The 21,969-nt window shown below is 37.5% G+C and overlaps 1 protein-coding gene across 1 annotated transcript in view; it reads left to right on the top strand.

The window, feature by feature from the left end:
• The window catches only part of ACSL4 (acyl-CoA synthetase long chain family member 4), a gene marked incomplete at its 3' end in the record, with an annotated part of 42,185 nt that overhangs the window by 8,727 nt on the left and 11,489 nt on the right, over nucleotides 1-21,969 (top strand). The window contains exons 2-13 of the mRNA XM_084258248.1: nucleotides 839-1,078; nucleotides 1,310-1,487; nucleotides 3,083-3,192; nucleotides 3,305-3,443; nucleotides 5,649-5,799; nucleotides 5,961-6,084; nucleotides 10,618-10,689; nucleotides 11,979-12,118; nucleotides 13,184-13,356; nucleotides 15,516-15,590; nucleotides 16,672-16,863; nucleotides 18,323-18,437. Of these exons, the coding sequence (XP_084114374.1) occupies nucleotides 839-1,078; nucleotides 1,310-1,487; nucleotides 3,083-3,192; nucleotides 3,305-3,443; nucleotides 5,649-5,799; nucleotides 5,961-6,084; nucleotides 10,618-10,689; nucleotides 11,979-12,118; nucleotides 13,184-13,356; nucleotides 15,516-15,590; nucleotides 16,672-16,863; nucleotides 18,323-18,437 (1,709 nt within the window). The remainder of the gene's footprint in view (nucleotides 1-838; nucleotides 1,079-1,309; nucleotides 1,488-3,082; nucleotides 3,193-3,304; nucleotides 3,444-5,648; nucleotides 5,800-5,960; nucleotides 6,085-10,617; nucleotides 10,690-11,978; nucleotides 12,119-13,183; nucleotides 13,357-15,515; nucleotides 15,591-16,671; nucleotides 16,864-18,322; nucleotides 18,438-21,969) is intronic.

Below are 21,969 nucleotides of genomic sequence, written 5' to 3'. Positions count from 1 at the left end.
GATGTTATTCATCAGACTTACAGAATGATGTGCAGAACAGGCGTATACCTAAAATGCTGGGGGAAAATGGAAGTTTATGGCAATCGTGGTTTTTATTATTTATTTATTTTAAAAAAAATATTTATTTATACAAGCACTGGGTACAGTCAGAAGTGCGGGAGGGTGAGAGAATTCACTAGAGCCAGAGCGGGAAACAGAACAGGCAGACTGATGAAATACACTGCTGAGGGGAGCAGTGGGCACTGCAGGAGAGGTCTGCCACGCCATGTGGGACCCTCGCTGGTGGCCAGGGATAGAACTGGCGCTGCAGAGGCTGCGGGCAGCTTCTCAGCCCAGCGCTAAACCGCTGTGTCACCAGGGGAGGCCTGCAGTCATGATTTTTAAAATGAAAAAGGTCAGCCTTTCAAACCAGTTATTTCAGCTTTCCTTATCAAATCAATTATATTAACTAATATAAATCTGAGTATTTCAGTCAATGGTGCTATCAACTTGTTAATGCTCTTTTGTTTTTTTTTTTTTTTCCTGCTCTCTGCCTGGTTCATTGTCTTCACCTGCAGGTGTACTTTATTGTCGGCTTCCAAAGATTACTAACTTTTATCTGTGTGAACTGCCTTGGCTATACTGCTACTCTTGCTGCTCCTTCCATTATTGCCTTCTTCAGCAAAATAAGGCTTTCCAAAGCCAAAGAATAACAAGAAATAAACACCATTGTAGAAGCCTTGCCACTATGAAACTTAAGCTAAATGTGCTCACCATTATTTTGCTGCCTGTCCACTTGTTAATAACAACATACAGTGCCCTTATATTTATTCCATGGTATTTTCTTACCAATGCCAAGAAGAAAAACGCTATGGCAAAGAGAATAAAAGCTAAGCCCACTTCAGACCAACCTGGAAGTCCATATCGTTCTGTCACACACTTCGACTCACTAGCTGTCATAGACATCCCTGGAGCAGACACTCTGGATAAATTATTTGATCACGCCGTGTCGAAGTTTGGGAAGAAGGACAGCCTGGGGACCAGGGAAATACTAAGTGAAGAAAATGAGATGCAGCCAAATGGAAAGGTTTTTAAGAAGGTACAGCATCTTTGTACTTATTTTTTTAAGGGGAAAATAAATTTTACTTCATCATAAGTCATGTGCATTTTAAATCTGTGCTGGCATTCTGTCGTAGTGCTGTATAACTCATTCTCACGTGCTCGGAGCTTCTGAATATGCACGTAAGAGCACTTTTAGACGCCTACACTGAATTGTATCTTGTTTGTTTGTATAACTACACTAATATTAGAGAATGCTTCATTTTAACAGTTAATTCTTGGGAATTATAAATGGATGAACTATCTTGAAGTGAACCACAGAGTGAGTAACTTTGGCAGTGGACTCACTGCCTTGGGACTAAAACCAAAGAACACCATTGCCATTTTCTGTGAGACCAGGGCGGAATGGATGATTGCAGCACAGACCTGCTTTAAATACAACTTTCCTCGTAAGTGTCTTAGTTTTTGGAGGGAGGGGGAGAGCACTTTTTTTTATATGTGAAATTGTCCTCAGATCCTCTAGTTTTCAAAACAGGGGGTATTCAGTCATTTTTCTGCATAAATTATGTCCACAAAACAGTAATACTGTAATGTGTGGCTAAAGCGTATCAGATAACTCCTGTGACAGACTTCTGAGAACTAGTATGGGAATTTGCAACTTTAATGGATAGAATTTGAATCTTGCTTTTCAACTGGAAGTGAATTGTACCGGAAAGATTTGGCGCATAGAGGGATTTTTTAGGAAGTGATACAGAATAATTATTAAAACAGTAAAATCATTGCTTAAGATAAGTCTATTTCATTGCTTTACTTTGAGGCCTCCTAGTAAATTGATTCCATTTTACACATGAAGTAAGTACATGACAACCTGAATTGACATTAGCTGTATTAGCCAGATGGTAGAACTGGGCATATTTCTGATTCTTCAGCATTCAGTTTTGCCACTGTACACAAAACGATTTTTTAAAATGAATGATGCTGTACAGTGTCACATACTAAGTACTCACTTATGTATTGAATGAAATTGAACACTACAGAAATTGAGAGTTTGCATTTCAAACAAATCGAAAATAGATAACAAGAGAAAGATCCTCTATGTTCACCAATCAACACCTCGTAAAAATTGACTACTCTTAAACCACATTCCTGTTTTGGTGACCAGCTGAGAGCTGAATTTCCAAGTTTGATATAAGTTTAGCAGATATTCTTCAATTCTAAATGATCTTGCTTTCAGTTTGTTTTCATTGGTAGCGCCTAAAGAATAGATCTTCTTGGAAAAAGACTAATTGTAATAAAGTAAAAATCAAAATCAACAAGTAACTATAGACCAGATATACAGTACGGGGGCGGGGGAAAGAGAAGAGAGATTAGTGTCAGAATAAGGGGGGTGGGAATTATATGGGGAATATAACAAATGAAAATGCATACATTGTGCAAAAATGAAAAAATGATGTTAAGAATTATATAAAATAAAATAATTTTTAAAACTTAAAAAAAAAAAAAGAAAATAGATCTTCTTGGCCCCTCCAATTAAAGCCTGGAGGTCACCAAGCAACTTGGACATTGGCGCCTCGGAAAAAAATGACTTTTGGAAGGAGTAAGAACGTGATTCAGGACTGATTTTCTGACCGGGATCCTCCAAACTTGAGGAATCTCAAGGACTTGTCTATCCTTTGGTACTATGATCCATGAAAGTGTGTGTCACAGGGGAGCCCTGGTTAGGCAAGCTCTCAGCCCGAATCTACTGGCCTTGAGAGTCTTAATTGACTGCTATTTGACCAGTTGTGGCACTTCAAGTATTTCTGTTTCTAACTTTCTAATTTAGAAACTTACTAACTTTCTAATCCTAAGAAGTTGTAAGGAAAATTGGGAGGCTACCAGGAAGTATGATGTAAGGTTGAAGGGTAATAACAGAAACTATGGAATCAAATTAAATTGTAAAATATCTTTGTGTTTGTGAGTACCCATCATTAAAGGCTGGCTGAAATAGTATACCTAAAAATGTTTATCACTTAACTTTTGTGTATATTTTTTTACTATGTAGTTGTGACTTTATATGCCACACTTGGCAAAGAAGCTGTCGTTCATGGATTAAATGAATCTGAGGCTACCTATCTGATCACTAGTGTTGAACTTCTGGAAAGTAAACTTAAGGTAAGAAATTTTCTCTTGATTCGTGGTAGTACTATCTAACTAGGAGAATGCTCAGCAATTGAATTTATTGTGGGCCCATGTTTAACAGCTTGATTATCTTTCTGTTCAACAGACTGCATTGTCAGATATTAATTGTGTTAAACATATCATTTATGTGGACAATAAGACTATCAATAAAGCAGAATACCCTGAAGGATTTGAGATTCACAGCATGCAATCAGTAGAAGACTTGGGATCCAAGCCAGAAAATTGTAAGTAAAGCAGTTAAAATAAATCTCTTCAAGAATTGTTATTTCAATACGTTAGGTAAAGAAGAGATATGATCGAAAACTATAAAGTTCTTTGAAGTTTTAAATAAAAATATTTGAAAATGATCAAAACCGTGCATAATTAAGGTTTTCCCTTCCTTTCTCTTTAAAAGGTGGCACTGTTTCCAGTCCAACCTAGATGAGCTAAATTAACAGCAAGAAACAAATTAAAACTTAAAAATTTTTAAGTATTTCAAGTAGTTAAGTAATTTTAAGCATGTGTGCATTGACATTTAATAAGTGGGGAGTTATATTTTCACTCAACTTTTTTGTTTAATTAGTTTTGTAGAATAACAAAAAATGTTGTGTCTATAATAGCTATTTTCTTTATTAGTAGAGTAGAAGATCCTTTCAATAATAACATTTATTGTTTTCTAATTCTTCCTTACATATGACCATTCTAATTTTATTGATTAAAATGTGATTTGTCTTTAATATAAAATTTTAGCTATGTGCCTTGTCTTTTTTATTTCACTTTTATTGTATTTTACAAAAGTATCCCCATAAATGATTATGGGGGGGGGTTGTCTTCACAACAGATTATTGGAGAAACACAGCTCCACAGCGTAGTTTGGAAAATTAGAGGTGACTGTTTCTTTCAATAAATTTTGATTGAAACACTATCACATCAATTTGTTTAACAGTTGTCTGTGGTTCTTCTCCTTCTACAACAGTAGTTTATGGTAGAAACCATATGGCTCTCAAATGCTAGAATATTTACCATATAGTCTTTGTAAAAACTGTCTACTGACCCCTGCTCAGGATGGCTGAATACAATCTCTTGGGAAAACCTCGCTATTATTCTCCTTTAATCACTGAATAAGCAAAGGTAGAAATGGAGCTCAGGACCCTTCAATATTTCCTTCCTTCGGTCAGAGGACTGGAAGAAGTAAAACTTAGATATAGTTTAGGTATTTTTTAATATACATTTGATAGAGAATGAAGGACTGATCCAGAGAGGTCTGATCCAGAGAGGGTAAGACCCAAAGAACCCTCAGTTCAGACACACAGCAAGTATTCCAACTGCAGGCATGAGTGATTTGTGTGAGACAGCGAGAGAGGAAAGAGAAAAAGGATCTCATGCTATAATTTTTATCTAATTGCAGTTTCAATACTTAAAAATTTCCTATATAGATTTCAATAAACAACTGTTAAAACAGTAGAAAAGATGATTAGTTTGTTGTCCTTTGGATTTTGCTTGTGACCTGGATATAATCTTAAAATAATTTTAAATGTATAATGGCTAATTGAGTTGAATCTAATGCAATGTTCTTGGTTCAGTTTTTTAAAAATTATTTTTGCAAGAACTTGAAAATTAGTTTGAATAGTTTTGAATCAGGTGTATGTATGAGTGCTACCTGTAATCTATTCCAGACATACAGAATCAGAGTTTTCAGACTAGGGTCCACAGATAGTATTTTAAGTTCTGTAGGCGATTCTAATATTCACCAGTGGTTAACCATAATCGAGTCCAAGCATCTCATTTCAGAGATGAGAAAACTGAGGCCAGAAGCACTTACACACAATGATCAATTGCCTTGATTCTTCAAAGCCCTAGATGTCTTTGCCATGCACTCCTCTATTTTATTATACTTTGGAGAGGTATGAGCCAACAGGGATTAGGCTAAATTTCAAAAAAGGGGCTAAACTGAACTTGAAATTTCAGTATCAGGTAACTAGAATTTGATGACCAATTTCGTTTTGTGCTTATCAATTTTTTAAAAAATGTTTTTTTTATTATGTCAGAATCTAAATACCTCTGTTTAGCAACTTAACTTTTATTATTATTATTATTTTTTTAGAAACTTACTTTTTTTTTTTTTTAAAGATTTATTTATTTATTTATACAAGCACTGGGTACAGTCAGAAGCGCGGGAGGGTGAGAGAATTCACCAGAGCCAGAGCGGGGAGTAGAGCAGGCAGAAGGACCGAAGTACACTGCTGAGGGGAGCAGCGGGCGGCAGGAGAGGTCTGCACGCCATGCGGAACCCTCCTCCGGTGGCCGGGGAACAGCCAGGGATCGAACTGGCGCTGCAGAGGCTGTGGGTAGCTTCGCAACCCAGCGCTCAACTGCTGCACCACTGGGGAGGCCCTAGCAACTTAACTTTTAAGCTAAAGAAAATACGGTGCTTTTTTTTGTTCATTCAGCAAGCGTTCCTCCAAATAGACCATCCCCTTCGGACATGGCTATCGTCATGTACACCAGTGGATCTACTGGACGACCAAAGGGCGTGATGATGCATCATAGCAATTTGATAGCTGGAATGACAGGCCAGTGTGAGAGAATTCCTGGACTGGGGTAAGAGATAATTATTTGGCTTTCTCCTTAGAAATAAGAGCTCATATTTGGCATTCTCTAAATTCAAATCGATATTTATATGACAAGGTTATTGATGTTTCCCATATACAGTGACTTTTTAAGAATGGCTAAAATGTTTCTCCTATTTTTTTTTTTTTTAGACCAAAGGACACATATATTGGCTACTTGCCTTTGGCTCATGTACTAGAATTGACAGCAGAGATATCTTGCTTTACCTATGGCTGTAGGATTGGATATTCTTCTCCACTTACACTCTCTGATCAGGTGACATGTTTTTTCAGTTTATTGGCACAATTATATTAAGTTACAATGTTTGATGGAGAATATATTACTAAAACATGAGAGGTTTTAATTCAGTTAAAATTTTCTCCTTGCCTTCAAAACTAGCTTCCATGAGCAATACAGAGCTGTAATAAATAACCTTGGATTGTTAGTATTGCTTTAGCTACACATTTGAAACTAATAATTACTTTCATCTTGTCTTTATTAAGTTTTTACTTTGGAGAAGTTGGATAGAGAATATAAATACATGGAACCTTTTTGACAGGTTACCCATAAACCATTGTGGGGTCTTTTTATAAGGCAATGTGGTGGCCAGAATTTGGCCCAATTTTGTTGAGTTTTCTCTACAGCTGGCTGTACAATAAACATTAGCCACCAGTGACATTGAAATGCAAATTAATTATAATTAGATTAGAAGAATTCCATTTCTTTTTTTACTTTAAGAAACTAAGTTGAACTTAGAAACTAAATTTAGAACCTTCTTCGTGGACATGTGTGACTAGTGGCTACCATATTGGATACCACAGAGTCTAATAGCTATAATTGGAACATTTCCATCATCTCAAACTTTTATTGGACATCACTGCAGTCTCTCCAAAGGCAGTCGTCAATGCCATACTCTTGAGTTACAGTTCTTCCTTCTCCCTGTTGTTCATGGCTGGATGTTCAACAATGGCTAGGGCCAGCTTATGTATTTTATTTTATTTTATGTTTTTAAAGATTTATTTATTTATGCATACAAGAGCTGGGGTACAGGCCAGAGATGCAGGGGGTGAGAGGATTCACCAGACAGAGTGGGGAACAGAACAGGCAGATTGACGGAAGTACACCACTGAGGGGAGCAGCGGGCAAGTCAGGAGAGGTCTGCTGTGCCATGTGGGTTGCTCCCTTGCTGGCCAGGGATCGAACTGCAGAGGCTACGGATTGCTTCATAGTGCGTTGCTTAACCTCTTGCGCCACCAGGGAGGCCCCTATTTTTAATATTTTATTTATTTATTTTTAAAGAGGCGTGTATTTTTATTTATTTATTTGGGTTTTTTTTTTTTTTTTTTTTTGTTTATACATGCACTGGGTACAGTCAGAAGCCGGGAGGGTGAGAGAATTCACCAGAGCCAGAGCGGGGAGCAGAGCAGGCAGAAGGACTGAAGTACACTGCTGAGGGGAGCAGCGGGCTGCAGGAGAGGTCTGCCCACCATGTGGGACCCTCCTCCGGTGGCCGGGGAGCAGCCAGGGATCGAACCGGCGCCACAGAGGCCGCAGGCAGCTTCGCAACCCAGCGCTCAACCGCTGCGCCACCAGGGAGGCCCTATTTTTAATATTTTAAACTAAAGTCAGAGTTCACTGAATTTGGCCAAGATGACTTTGCTAGTGGAGCCATGATTGCAATCCACAAATCTGTTCACAAAGTCTTTCTCTTAGATATTTTGCTGTTCATGCATTTGCTTATACTCTTTTTAGTTTGAAATGTTTTTTCCTCTATTTCTACCTTCCCTCCAGGGACTAGCACAGGTGTAGCCTCCTCTGTGAAGCCTCCCTTGTGCCAGAAGGGAGGACCCTAGCTTATGTAGTTTAACCCCATTTGAAACACACACCTAATATCTACTGTCCACAATTCTTCATGTCTTCTTTAAAATATCTGCTATTAAAAATGTCACAACCAGGCATTGTGGGAATAAAGGAACTTCTAAGGAATCTGTGGATAGTGAGTACAGGTACATTTCAAATATTTTGGGTTCTGCCTGAAACCATTGCAATAAAGTGAACATTGCATTACAATGAGTCACGCACATTTTTTTGTTTCCAAGTGTGTATAAAAGGTATATTCACACTGTACTGTACTCTGAGTGTGTAATAACATTTTATCTAAAACAACAGTGTATAGGGCCTCACTGGTGGCACAGTGCTTGAGCGCTGGGTTGCGAAGCTGTCTGCAGCCTCTGCAGCGCTGGTTCGATCCCCGGCCTCCGGGGAAGGTTCCCACATGGCGCGCAGACCTCTCCTGCTGCCCGCTGCTCCCCTCAGCAGTGTACTTCATCAGTGTGCCTGTTCTCTCCGCTCTGGCTCTGGTGAATTCTCTCACCCTCCCGCACTTCTGACTGTACCCAGTGCTTGTATAAATAAATAAATAAATCTTTAAAAAAAATAAAACAACAGTGTATACACATTAATTAATGTGACATAGATGCAAGTGAGGACATACTGTTGGAAATTGATACCAACACACTTGCTTGAGGCAAGGTTGCCACAGTCCTTCAATTGTTAAACTGGGCACTACCTGTAAACCACAGTAAGGTGATATGCAATTAAATGAGGTATGCCTGTGTAGGCAGCGATGGCTTGACTTTGTGGCTTCTACCATTCTCATCATTGCAAGCTCAATGGTTATTTTTAGAACCCCAGGCAACGCTGCCTTCTGTTTGGGACTTTCAAGGGAGCATGCATCTGGTAAGATGTACCCTTGGTGCTTACAGTTAGCAACTTTAATACTGTTGGGGTAGAAATACCATTTTGACAAGAGAAGAGGTTTGATGGTTTGTAAAAAAGACTAAGACAAAAATGTTAAATAGATTTTTCTTTCCTGATTTGAGTTTCCAACCATTGGTTTTTGGATGTCTAACTTAACGTGCACAAATCTGGTGTCTAGATCAAAAAAGAAAGGGCATTTCCAGCAAGCCAGAATGACCCTTGTGTTCCTATTCTAGTTGTTACCACTCACCCCAAGGGTAATCCAAACACCTGTAAAATGATTTTTCCATGAAATATAGTTCTGTGCTTCAAACAGCTACCTACTTTATACTTTAAGGAGCAAGGCCACTTTTTAGGATAGAGAACTGCGTACTTAACTATGCTGTTTGACGTTCATGTTTAAAATCTGATAGAATATTCATGGAGAGAATAAGTAAACTATCAAGTAAACTAGTAAGCAGCACTCAGTTCAGTAAGCTCAAAATAGGTTTGTGAATAAGACTAGGGCTGAAATTGTAAAAAAGAAACTTTGAAAAATCTACAGTAGTTATTACATTTTGATACATTATAGTGGGGTTTTTTTATGTTCAGAAATGTTTTTAAAATGTGAAAAGCATTTCAATAAGCTTTAAAGTATGATTTTTTGTTCCCCCTGGGAAGCCTAGAAACCAGAAACTAATAACCTTTGTTTTCACTGCCTTTCTGAAAACAATAACCTCACTGTGGAAAAGAGGACAGTTGGAGTCTGTTGCTTGTCTGATTTCATTCTCTTAGTCCAAGTAGTACATTAGAAGGCTGCTAAAAACTGTCAGGGACATTCACACCTACCTTTTAAATGAACTTTATAATCAAGAGTCTCAGTCTTACTAGGAATCTAAAATCCAAGAGTCTGGTTCACATAGGAAACCAAAAAAGGTGGCAGACCAGAGCCCCATATTTGAAGCGAGAAGATGACAGTGATGTATTGACAAGTAGGGTTTCTATGGTCATATGAAGACAAGAGAACTGATAATATCGCTAGGAGTGACAAAGAAATAAGGAATGGTTGCTTGTGGCTACTGTTATCCCAGAAATGCTGTCTACAGCAAAAAATGACGCAAAGCTCTGACTCAAAGGACATAAGAGCCCATCTTTCTCTCTACAGAGAAGGCTACAGCGCAGCCCTCTTGTGTATGCTGTGCCTGTGTACATGTAGATTGCCACTCCCAAATGTGCTCACACTTGCACATCCACAAAAACACAAGCAGTTCTTTTATTTCTTTTATTTGTCTTAAAGAAAAGTAAGATAAAAACAATTGAGCTCTATGAGCAGAACCTTCTATATGACAAAGCTGGTTGTACTGGTAGATCATCACACTCCTTATGAGCTGGTCTTCTTGGCCTGTGTTTGCTATGGTTGATATGATTAATGAACAGCATTATAGCATTTTTATCTTCCTTCCTCAGTGGACAATTTTTCTACCTACTGACTTGTAACTTAAAATGCCAAATAATACTAACATATGGGAGTGAAAGAAAGGAAGAGAGGGGAAGGGAGAAGAAATTCACATTTGCTAGGTACCCCCATTTGATCACTGATAGTGTCTTCAAATTAGTATTTCTATATGATGTTAACTGATGTGTTCACTCTGAGATGGCTTTGCCTTTTACCTAATCAAAGAAAGTTAAAATTATCTTCAGTTTTATTTTAGCGTTCACACTACCTAAGTTGACACTTGTTTCTTTAAATAGAAGTTCTGTGCTATATTTGATGTTAACATATTAAAAAAGAATGTTTGGCTTGCGAAATGGCCCATCCTTCTTTATTTTGAATTAGAATTGTTTTTCTAAGAAAGACTGACATATTCCAGAAGAAATAATATACAGAACAAAGCACTGGAGCACATACTTTAGACCTATAGGTAATAGTAGTTGTAACAAATAAGTCACAGAGCAGTGGAAGGTCAAATTCCATGCGTAAACTTTCTTGTCATTGTCATTACTTGAATTACAACATTTTTTCCATTACGTTTGGTTTCCCTGATCCTATTTACTTTTTCTGTAATGTAGTCCAGCAAAATTAAAAAAGGAAGCAAAGGAGACTGTACTGTCCTGAAGCCCACCCTCATGGCTGCTGTTCCAGTGAGTACAGAATATAAATGTCCTCATTTGTTGTGTGCACTTCAACTTTTTATAAAAGTAATACTCTTCGGTATTTGGTGATACTACATTTTAATACTTTGTTGAATATATGGCAAATGTGTCCCTTGAAATGTTAGATAGTAAGTAGAAAGATGAAACAGCAGACTTCTGAGATGCATACCTATTCATGCTTGCTGGTACTTGAAAATTAGGTGATGAAAATGACCTAGTTCAAATTACCTAGTGTGAGAATTGGTCATACTATTTTTTTGAATACAGGTAACTTTGGTTTATGAGCGTGTGTATGATTTAGGGCAATAGGTTCATACCTCCTTGGTTGTATGTTACTCATTTTAGCAATTCTTGAGCATACAATACGCTCTTGTTAACTGTAGTCACCATGCTGTACATTAGATTCTAAGAACTTACCTACCTTCGAACTGCCAGTTTTTACCTTTTCAATAACATCTCTTCCCAATTCCCTCATGTCTGGCCCCTGGCAACCACCAATCTCCTCTTGGTTTCTATGATTTTTGGCTTCCTTAGATTTCACATATAAATGACATCATGGAGCAATTAGGTCTGATCTGACTTATTTCACTTAACATAATGCAAGGGATCATCCTACTATCCTCACTTGTGAATGGCTCTATTCTAATATGGAGAAAACCATCTGTAGTTAATTCATTGTAGTGCAACTGAATTTGCACTACTTGTTATTTCTAAGTATTTTTAACTAGCCATTTATAAATAGGTGTGCTTTCAATAATTCTTGTTAATTTTGCTAAGCATTTTTTTTTAATTGTAGCAACATTGGTTCACAATACTATATATGATTTAAGGGGCTAGGTTCATACCACTTTAGAAAACACCATATGGTTTTTTTGATTTTTGCTGTAACAGTCGCAAGGTAGTATTGTAATAAATAGAAAAGAAAAGCATCAGGATTAGATTGAACTTAGTAGGGTGTTGTTTGAGAACAAGTCAACATACTTGAAAGAATTTTTTAAAAAATTATTTTTCTATAAGAACATAATGAGTTGTTTATAGTCTAGTTAACATTTTTTTTAAAAAAAAATTAGATCAACTTAGTATCTAGAGCTAAAGAAAGCCCTATCTTTAGATTATTTGAAATAGTGAAGAAGTCAGTGAAATTATGTGGTAATTTAAATATGTTCATTATACTAAATGCCCTTTTTTAAAATGTTGGAAATCAGGTATCTTTAAAGACTGTCTTAGTGTTAGTGTAATTCTTTTTCAGAGTATTGAATATTTTGCTTATATTTTAGGAAATTATGGATAGAATTTACAAGAATGTTATGAGCAAAGTCCAAGAGATGAATTATATCCAGAAAACTCTGTTCAAGATAGGGTATGACTACAAATTGGAACAGATCAAGAAGGGATATGATGCACCATTATGCAATCTGTAAGTACATTTCTGTAGTTTGGGACCTTAAGTCTTTGTGTATTCCTACCTCTGGAAGATGAATAAGTAAATGGCAAGTCAGTTTAGTTGGAATATCACTGCCATGATCCTGAGGTTGTATTGTTCCTTTATTCATTTCTTAGTCTCGCTAAGCAGCAAGCAGAGAACCCCAAGCTCTAATTTTGGCAACTTCACAAATTTCAATATCTGAGTAAATATTTAAGGTCTAATTATAAAATTTGGTCTCATGAAGAGAAACTATGTTAGACTTTTGAATCAATTATTTAAGTTTTAAAAACTGTTATTTCTACCTTAAAAAAAATCATACTCAGGGCTCCCTGGTGGTGCAGGGGTTAAAGTCTCAGCACTATCAAGCTATCACCCACCACTCTCTGCCACTGCAGCATGAGTTTGATCCCCAGCCAGGATGCTAACCCACATGGCACAGCAGACCTCTCCTGTCTCACCCGCTGTTCCCCTCAGCAGTGTATTTCAGTAGATCTGCCTTTCTGCTCCTCACTCTGTTTGTGGTGGGTCCACTCACCCTCTGCACCTCTGGCCTATGCCCCAGTTCTTGTATGCATAAATAAATAAATCTTAAAAAAAAAACCAAAAGAAAAAAAGTCATACTTAAGATTTATTCTTCATGAAGACCTGATTTATTGTATTGATGAGTGTAGCAAGTCTGGGTATATGGAGGTTATTTTAAATGCAGTGGTGATGGGACTGTATTTTTTATTAGAAGAGAAACAAGATAGATGACTAATTGTACCAAAGGTAACATTAATGTTTTCCCTCTGACATCATTTTATTTTATTTACTGTGTGTCAGAGGAGTTTTCTGACACTGAACAGTTGTGGGTTTTTTGGGCATTTGTAAGTTTTTATGGCATTTTTTTCAAGGTGTCCTAGCTATGGCTTTGTTAGCCTCTCATGATCTCCATGGTTCTGAAAATTTAGTTGTTCAACCAAATTTTAGGAGAGCTTTCCTAAAGCTGACATATTAACATATTGCCCAGAACAATGTCTGTACGTATTAAAACCATTTTTCTCCCCTTTTATTAAGGATACTGTTTAAAAAAGTGAAGGCCCTGCTTGGAGGGAATGTCCGTATGATGCTGTCTGGTGGCGCACCGCTTTCTCCTCAGACACACCGGTTCATGAATGTCTGCTTCTGCTGCCCAATTGGTCAGGGTTACGGATTGACAGAATCCTGTGGTGCAGGGACAGTTACTGAAGGTGAGCAGTTTCCATGTGGCAAGGAATTCTACACTACTACACTACTACACTCCATTTGTATGACCTTGCTTATTGTATTCCTTTTTAGTAATTCACTGCAAACCTACATGGTTTCAGAAACTTTTACTAAAGAGTATTCCTGGTGCTTTTCCCACCCCCATAAAGCCTTGTAAATATATAGGCCACATTATTAGTCCTCAGTATTTCTTTCTTTTTTTTTTTTTTTTTTTTTTATAGAGGCATGTTTTTTCTTTCTTTCTTTCTTTGTTTGTTTGTTTGTTTTGTTTATACATGCACTGGGTACAGTCAGAAGCGTGGGAGGGTGAGCGAATTCACCAGAGCCAGAGCGGGGAGCAGAGCAGGCAGAAGGACCGAGGTACACAGTCCTCAGTATTTCTACCACCCCAGTACTTTAATCATCTCTCTCTAAATGATTACTCCTTGGAGAACTGCACTCTGGGAATAAAGTATCACTTGCATGCCCCTTCTTGACTCTGCATTCCTGCCCAGACTTTTGTTTGCTTTCTCTTCTGTTGTTTTCCCTTTTTGCCAACAGCCTGTAGCAGGGTCTCTCAACTTCAGCATCATTGAAATCTTGAACCAGTGAGCTCTTTATGGATGCTGGAGGTTGGTTAGCAGCTGGATGGAATTAGTAATCCACTCTCCACACTTGGGACAATGAAATGTATCTCCAAACATTGCCAAATACCCCCCAGGTTGAGGTTGGGGGACAAAATCACTTCAGGCTTTGAAAATTTGGCTGGGGGTATATAGTACTTTTTTTTTTTTTAATATCCCACTTCACTTAAGTTCTTTGAGTCCAAAATGAATGTCATCATCATTAGCCATCTCTCTGTCACCACATTGTTTGTGTCCATGGTTTTCCTTTAAAGTCATTCAGGATTTTGGGTTTGAAGTCATTCTGATTGCTTATTTTAGTATCTTTGACAATCACCAGATCTTTCCCATTCTTCATTGGATTATCCCTCCCTTGTGCCTCCCTTGGCATCCAGCCTTTTATTTCTTCACATTGCTGTGAGATAACAGCTTTGCAGTTGCTGTGTCTGCCTGTATCATGACACTTCAGATTTTCTCCTATTTACTTCTGTGAGACATGTCTACCTTTAAACACTGCTTAGCTTTCAAGACATCTTACTCTGGTACCATCACACTGACCCATCATTATTTCCCACATTTATACATTCCTGATCTTTCTCTCTGAAGAAGCCGCCTTCTCACTCTCCCACAGACATCCTTGCTCTCATTGCTCTGTATAATTTTGTTCCCTTCTTTTGGAATGCCCTTTTGCTCACCAGCCACAGCCATCTTCTAATGTTCAATCCTTCACCGAACTCATTTTGCATCCAGTCTTTCTAGTCTCTGAGGTACAGTTATTCTCACTCTCAGTACCATGCAACTTAGTATTTAAATATTCTCTGAATCGTTTCACATGCATTTCTTCCCAGGTGGTTTGCTTGTAAGCTTCTGGAGAGCAGGCCTCCTTATCATTTATGTGTTTCCTTTAAATGTTTAATATAATGCTAGTACATAATATATACTTGATTATTGCTAGAAATAATCACAGATTACAAAGGAAGATCAGCATTGCCACCATCATGTTCACAGTAGGAGCTAATGTTTATTGAATACTTTGTGCCGAGAAGTGTTAAGCGCTGTCCACACATCAGTCAGCCCACGGACTGCTCACAGCACATGCGTATGTGAGGAAGATTCTGATAACTATCCCCACTTAGAAGCTGAAGAAATGGGAGACCTAGAGAGATTAGGTAAATTGACCACGTTAAACAGCCAGTGAAAGAATGAGTGGTAGAGAAGGAATCTCAATCAAAATCTGGCCTATCAGAAATCTAGGTACATAATGGTGGAGGCAATGCTCCTCCTTTAGGAAAGATTTTTGTACTTGATTTTCAGAAATACAGCCATAAGAAGCAGAAATGATGTAGCAACACCATAATTGCTTGTACTGTTAGAATGAAGTTGAAATATGGAATGAGAATCATACTTTGCACTCCCTCTCACTTCGGACTCTTCTTTTGTCACATCTTAGACTTTGGTTCAGATCCCATTATTCCTGATCTCACACTGGTATGAATCTGAAATTTGGTAGGCTAATATATTTATTACTTTTCCCCTCATAGTTACCGACTATACTACTGGCAGAGTTGGAGCTCCTCTTATCTGCTGTGAAATTAAGCTGAAAGATTGGCAAGAAGGTAAGACTTTTATAAGTGTGATTTTATAAGTATGAAACTTACCATGTAAGTTTCAGGTGTACAACTTCATGCCTTGACATCTGTATACAGTCACTCATCACTTATCGACCAGGGTATGTTTTACGAAATGCATTGCTTTCCAGTTTTGTCACGGTGTAAACATCATAGAGTACAACTACTCAAACCTAGATGGTATAACCTACCATACCCCTAACCAATATGGTATAGCCTATTGGGACCACTGTCATATATGCGGTCCATTGACTGAAAACGTCATTAAGCAACACACCATGTATACAGTACCATGACTGCCGCCAAGTCCAATCAACCCCACTACCCATTCTACCTAACATGTTGTTTATTTTATTAAAATTAATCTGACATACAATGTCATTTTAGTTTCAGGTATATGACATGCATGATTTGACATTTGTATACAGTGAGAAATGATCATCACAATAGGTCTCATTATATTTTCCTAGCAACTTCCCTATTGGAAGTACCATGTTATTGATTAAGAGTCTCCCTGCTGTTAATTATATCCTTGACTTGCCAGAGCTATGCTTTATTCAGTAATAAATAGGTAATGAGTAGTAATCAAATATTTCAGTAGTTGTTGCCGGTTATTTCAGTATTTTAATTTTAATGTTGATGTTGTGACTGTCCATAGGCAAAATCCCTCCTGTTTCCCACAGCCTCATTTTCCCTCTCAGTGCTGTTACCTTTCATAAGCATTTACTAGCTGTTCTTTTTATTAATATCTCCTTAGGAAAAAACCAAAACCCACTGATATGAACAAATTGATAATTTATTTATAACAACTTTAAGTATTACCCTTCTTGGGTTATGATGTTCTAATGTATAAAATTTTATGGTCATGGGAAGTTTTGGGATGGGTGGTGGATTATCATTGAGCCTTCACTGCTGCTACTGAAATCTAAGTAAATAAAGTAAAAACAAAATAATATTCTCTCATGAAGTGACAAAATTTAATCAGTAGAAATATATTTACACAGGGAACTCTAAGAATCAATGCAAGTGCATTTTTAGAAAATAGCTAATTTGCTTTTATGACTTTCAGGCGGTTATACAATTCACGACAAGCCAAACCCCAGAGGTGAAATCGTAATCGGTGGACAAAATATCTCCATGGGCTATTTTAAAAATGAAGAGAAAACAGCAGAGGATTATTCTGTGGATGAAAATGGACAGAGGTGGTTTTGTACTGGTGATATTGGAGAATTCCATCCCGATGGGTGTTTGCAGATTATAGGTCAGTGTATTCTCACTGTGCTTTGACGTTTCTGTAGCTTCAACAAATATGAAAGGGATATTGTTTCAGTCACTAATAGGGTTGACAGTTCATCAGTTAACTCTTTGGGTGAGCTCTTTAACTTATGCCTGGGCTTCTCCATCTTTAAAACAGAAACAATACTGAACTGGGAGCATTGTTGTGAGGATTAAATGTATTGATGTGTATAAAATGTTCAGAGCAAAGCAGTACCTTTACCTTACTAAGTAGTAACAGTAGCCACCACATTAGGGGTGGGGAGAATAGGCAGGAAAATAGTAGATTGGTATTGAGAAAACAGAAATTACTCATAAGAGGTATTTTTTATTTTTGGCCAACTGCATGTGGTTCTGTACAGCCATCTTCTCCAACATACCCTACTCCAGATATTTCTCATCCAGAATATGAGAAAAATCTCTCCATCTAAGAGACAGTGTGTATACATTTTTGCCTTCTGTTTGTCATTCATATGACTCTAATCAGTTCTGAACTCTCGAATATAGTATCAGTCCTGAACATTACTCTGTTTAGGCATTGCAAGAATGTTCATTGTTTTGGCGTTGTCCTCATGAAACAGACTTTTAAGTCCAGATTGTCACTTGACAATGGCCATATGCTTATGCTGTTCACTTAAATCAGACAAAGGTTAAAATTTAAAAAATATTGAACATTGTGTAGGGTCCCAGTCAGTACCTTTTCAAGGCATAAAATTTCCTCAGTCATGGCTCCAGGGGTCCATTTGAATATGTCTCTGGACCCATTTTAGACCTGAAAATAGAGACTTCCTGGTAAAATGGATTTGTCATTTAGAAGTTTGATCTGCTAAGGGAAATGCCCAGAAAACATGCTTAAATCTAGAACCAATATAACCCCTCCCTTTTTTTCCTTTATCCTTAACTTAGCTGGAATCACAGGTTGTGTCTGTGGGCATGTAGCGGGCTCCAGGCTTATGAGTAGGCAAGTCAGCACTTATGTGAAGGTTGTAAGTCAGCCTGATGTTTATTCAATCCATCTGTCTTGTAGCAGCGTGTTCTTAGAGCACTGCCATTTTAACAAGGTGATGTGAAAGAGGGAAATAGTCTGTTCTGTATGCCAGACATTGTGCTGCATACCTATATGAGGGATAGGCCTCAATATCCCTGATAAAACTGAGGGTTGGGGAGTCAGCTTAACATGCCCAGGATCACATAGCTAGTAACAGGCAGAGCTCACATTCAGATCTAATGCTCCAAAGTCCTTGTTCCTTCAGTATAGGGTGTAACATTTTAGCCAGTACTTCTTTAGGCATTTTCCTTTTAACTAATGTGTTTGAACAAGCATTATAGATAACAAGATTTTAAAAGCAGAGGTGTGTTTGTAAATAAAGATTAAGGCAGTGAAATTTAGAATTGTGCAGACCTTAATAAAACACACTGGGTAATTTAACATTCATGATTTATAGATCGCAAGAAAGATCTGGTGAAGTTGCAAGCTGGAGAATATGTCTCTCTTGGGAAAGTGGAAGCTGCACTGAAGAATTGTCCTCTTATTGATAATATCTGTGCTTTTGCCAAAAGGTAACATTTGCATTTCCTATACTTATAGTAAAAGGATCATTGGAAAAGAATTTGGTCATGAATAATCATAAGTAGCATGTAACTTTTGTCAGAGTTGAGGAATGTTATACATTTCTGAATGTTCTTGAATTCACCAACTTGGAGATCATTTGAGATAATCCAGCCATTTTAACTGTTTATTGTACACCTACTGTGTCTCATTAAATAAATAATCAGCTATGCCAAAGCTATTAATAGTTCATTTCCATTGAGGCTTAGCATATGTAATTTTCCCACAGTGGTAACATGACTTGTAGAAGATTTGTAAATCAAAAACCTCAGAGATTCAAGCATTTCCGTTATATCTTAATATGGTTTATTTAATGGGCGTTATTACTTCTTTTTAAAAAGTAATAGTTTTTTTGTTTGTAAGGAAGATAAAGCATTGCCCTCTTAACCAAGCTAAATGTATAGTTCACTAGCGTCAAGTATATCCACATATTCTTTCAACCAGTCTCCACTGCTTTTATCATCTTGCAAAACTAAAACTCTGTTGAGCAATCAATTCCTGATTTTCTCCTTTCCCAAGCCTCTAGGGGCTACCATTCTAGCTTCTGTTTCTGTGAATTTGACTACTATGGATACCTCATATGAAAAGAATCATACACTATTTGTCTTTTTGTGACTGGCTAATTTCACTTAGTGTAATGTCCTCAAGGGTCATCCATGTTGTACCAAGCGTCAGAATTTTTTTGAGGCTGAATACTAGTCCACTCTGTGTGTAGACCAGACTTTGTTTATCCATATGTCCATCAACGGACATCTTGGGCTGCTTCCACCTCTTGACTTTGTTGCACAATACTGCTGTGAACACATAAAGGCAAATATCTCTTCACGATTCTGCCTTCAATTCATGTGTCTATAAACCCAGATGTAGGGACTGCCAGGTCATGTGGTATCTCTATTTTGATCTTTTGAGAAACTGCCATACTGTTTTCCATAATAGTACCTGCCGGGGACCAGCCTCCAGCAAAACGTCTTGTCAGGGGTTCCTGAAAGGATGAGACGGCCTAGGCGAAAACGAAAGAACTGAAAACTTTGGGGCTGAGGGGAAGGGGAATGAGGTAGAATGAGGAGACACTGACACTTGGTGAGGTGCTAGTATCTTCTGCCGAGAGACTCAGCAGGTCTTTTTTTATTTATTATTAGTAATAATAATAAGGAAATACATTATTATGTGTAAAGCAACAACAATTAGTATATTATGTTTCCCATAGACTACTGGCCCCTACAGGTCTCAGCTAGACAGCAGCTCTCAAGGTTAACAGATAATAAACCAAACCTAACATTAAAGCTACTTATTTTTTCATTTAGACAATTATTAAAAACAGTGAATAACCGCCAGTGCATCCCTATCAGCTAAAGCCTAAGCATCAAAGGACTATTCTATTCACATGACCTTCAGCCGGAGACCAGCTGCAGTTCAGCTATCAGAACTTTTTCTACCTAGAAATTCCTTAACTCAAATAGTTTCATATTAAAAACTTTCCCAAGAAACTTTAAGAGAAAACAAAATAGAAGGACCTACTATGATTATTGTATTGTAATGCTTGTCAGGCATGTTCAATAACTTGTCTCCCATTGTCAAGTGAGCCAAACAGCCCAACAACTAATTTCTAAACAAACAATTTTTCGTGCTATTTACTTACAGTATGCTGATACATATAATTTATTGCCTAATATACTTTCTGATAAATTTTTCTCTATGTCCATGAACAAAAAGCAAAGGGATGTCAGATCTTCAGCCCCACGGTGTGAGGCCCTTTCTCTTAGCTGCTTGTCAGTATCCTATCTGGCTGGGGCAACAAGACCTCCTGCAGCAAGTACCAATATTTTTTACCAATATTTTTACCAATATTTCCATAATAGTACCGATATTTTTACATTCCCACCAACAGTGCACAAGAGTTCTAGTTTCTCCATATCCTTGCCAACACCTGTTTCTGTTTTTTTGATAGTCATCATATTGAGAAGAAGATGTTTTACCTCTGATGATTAGTGATGTTGAGCAAGTTTTCATATGCTTGTTGGCCATTTGTATATCACCTCTGGAAAAATGTCTTGTCCTTTGCCCATTAAATTTTTCTCTTATTTTCAATTCTACAATACAGTGTTATCAACTCTAGTCACCATGTTTTTCATTACATCCTCAGACTGTACTGATCTTATAGATGGTTTGTGCAGTTTATGAACCTCTCCCTATTTCCCCCACCCACAGTCCCTGTCCAATGCTCATCTACCCTCTGTTGCTATGAGTTTTTTTTTTAAGTTTCCACATAGTAGGTGATATCATGCAGTATTTGTCTTTCTTTATATGACTCGCTACACTGAGCATCCATGTCCTCAAGGTCCATCCATGTTGTTGCACATGGCAGAATTTCCTTCTTTCTCATGACTGAATAGTACTCCATTTAGGTATATACACCACATCTTTTTCCATTCATCCATTGATGGGCACTTAGGTTATTTCCATATCTTGGCTACTGAGACTGATGCTGTCATGGAAATTGGGCTATACATACCTCTTTTACATTCCCACTAACAGTGCACAAGGGTTTACTTTTCTTTATACCCTGCCAGGACTTGTTATCTCTTATCTTTTTATTTTTTTATAATAGCCAATCTGCCAGGTGTAAGGTGATATCTTATGTGTTTGATTTGCTTTTATTTCCCAGATGATTAGTGATACTGAGCACCTTTACATGTGCCCATTGGCTATTTGTATGTCTTCTTTGTAAAAAAAATATCTATTCAATTCCTCTACCGGGGTCTTAGTCAGGTTGTTTTTTTGTTTTGTTTTGTTTTGTATTGCTATTGAGTTGTCTGAGTTCTTTATATATTTTGTACATTTACTTCCTACCTGATACATGATTTTCAAATATTTTTTTCTGATTCCATGGTTTGCCTTTTCATTTTGTTTATGGTTTCTTTTTCTGTGCTTTTTTAGTTTGATGTGGTCGGCATTTTTTTTTTTTGCCTTTGTTCCCTTTGTTTTTGTTGTCAAATCCCCCCCCCAAAAAAATTACTGCCCAGACAGATGTCAAGGAGCTTCACCCCCTTCATCACCCACACATATTTTCTTCTAGAATTTTTATGGTTTCAGATCTTTGCCCATTTAAAAATGTTGTTTCTATGGAGTTAATAGTTATTTATGTGTTCTAGATATTAACCCTTTATCAGATATGGTTCACAAAAATTTTCTCCAATGCCCTAGATTGCCTTTTTCCACTTCATTGTATCCTTTGATATACATTTTTCTTTATTTTTAACACTTTCCGATTTATCTGTTTTTTTTTTTTTTAAGATTTATTTATTTATGCATATAAGAGCTGGGGTACAGGCCAGAGGTGGGGGGGTTGAGAGGATTCCACAGAGACAGAGTGGGGAACAGAACAGGCAGACTGACTGAAATACACTGCTGAGGGGAGCAGCAGACGAGACAGGAGAGGTCTGCTGCGCCATGTGGGTTTCTCTCTGGCTGGCTGGGGATTGA

Source organism: Talpa europaea (genome assembly GCF_964194135.1).
Source record: "Talpa europaea genome assembly, chromosome: X".
Classification (NCBI taxonomy): domain Eukaryota; kingdom Metazoa; phylum Chordata; class Mammalia; order Eulipotyphla; family Talpidae; genus Talpa; species Talpa europaea.
The sequence above is the reverse complement of the archived record's forward strand: the minus strand, read 5'-3'. Positions and strand labels throughout refer to the sequence as shown.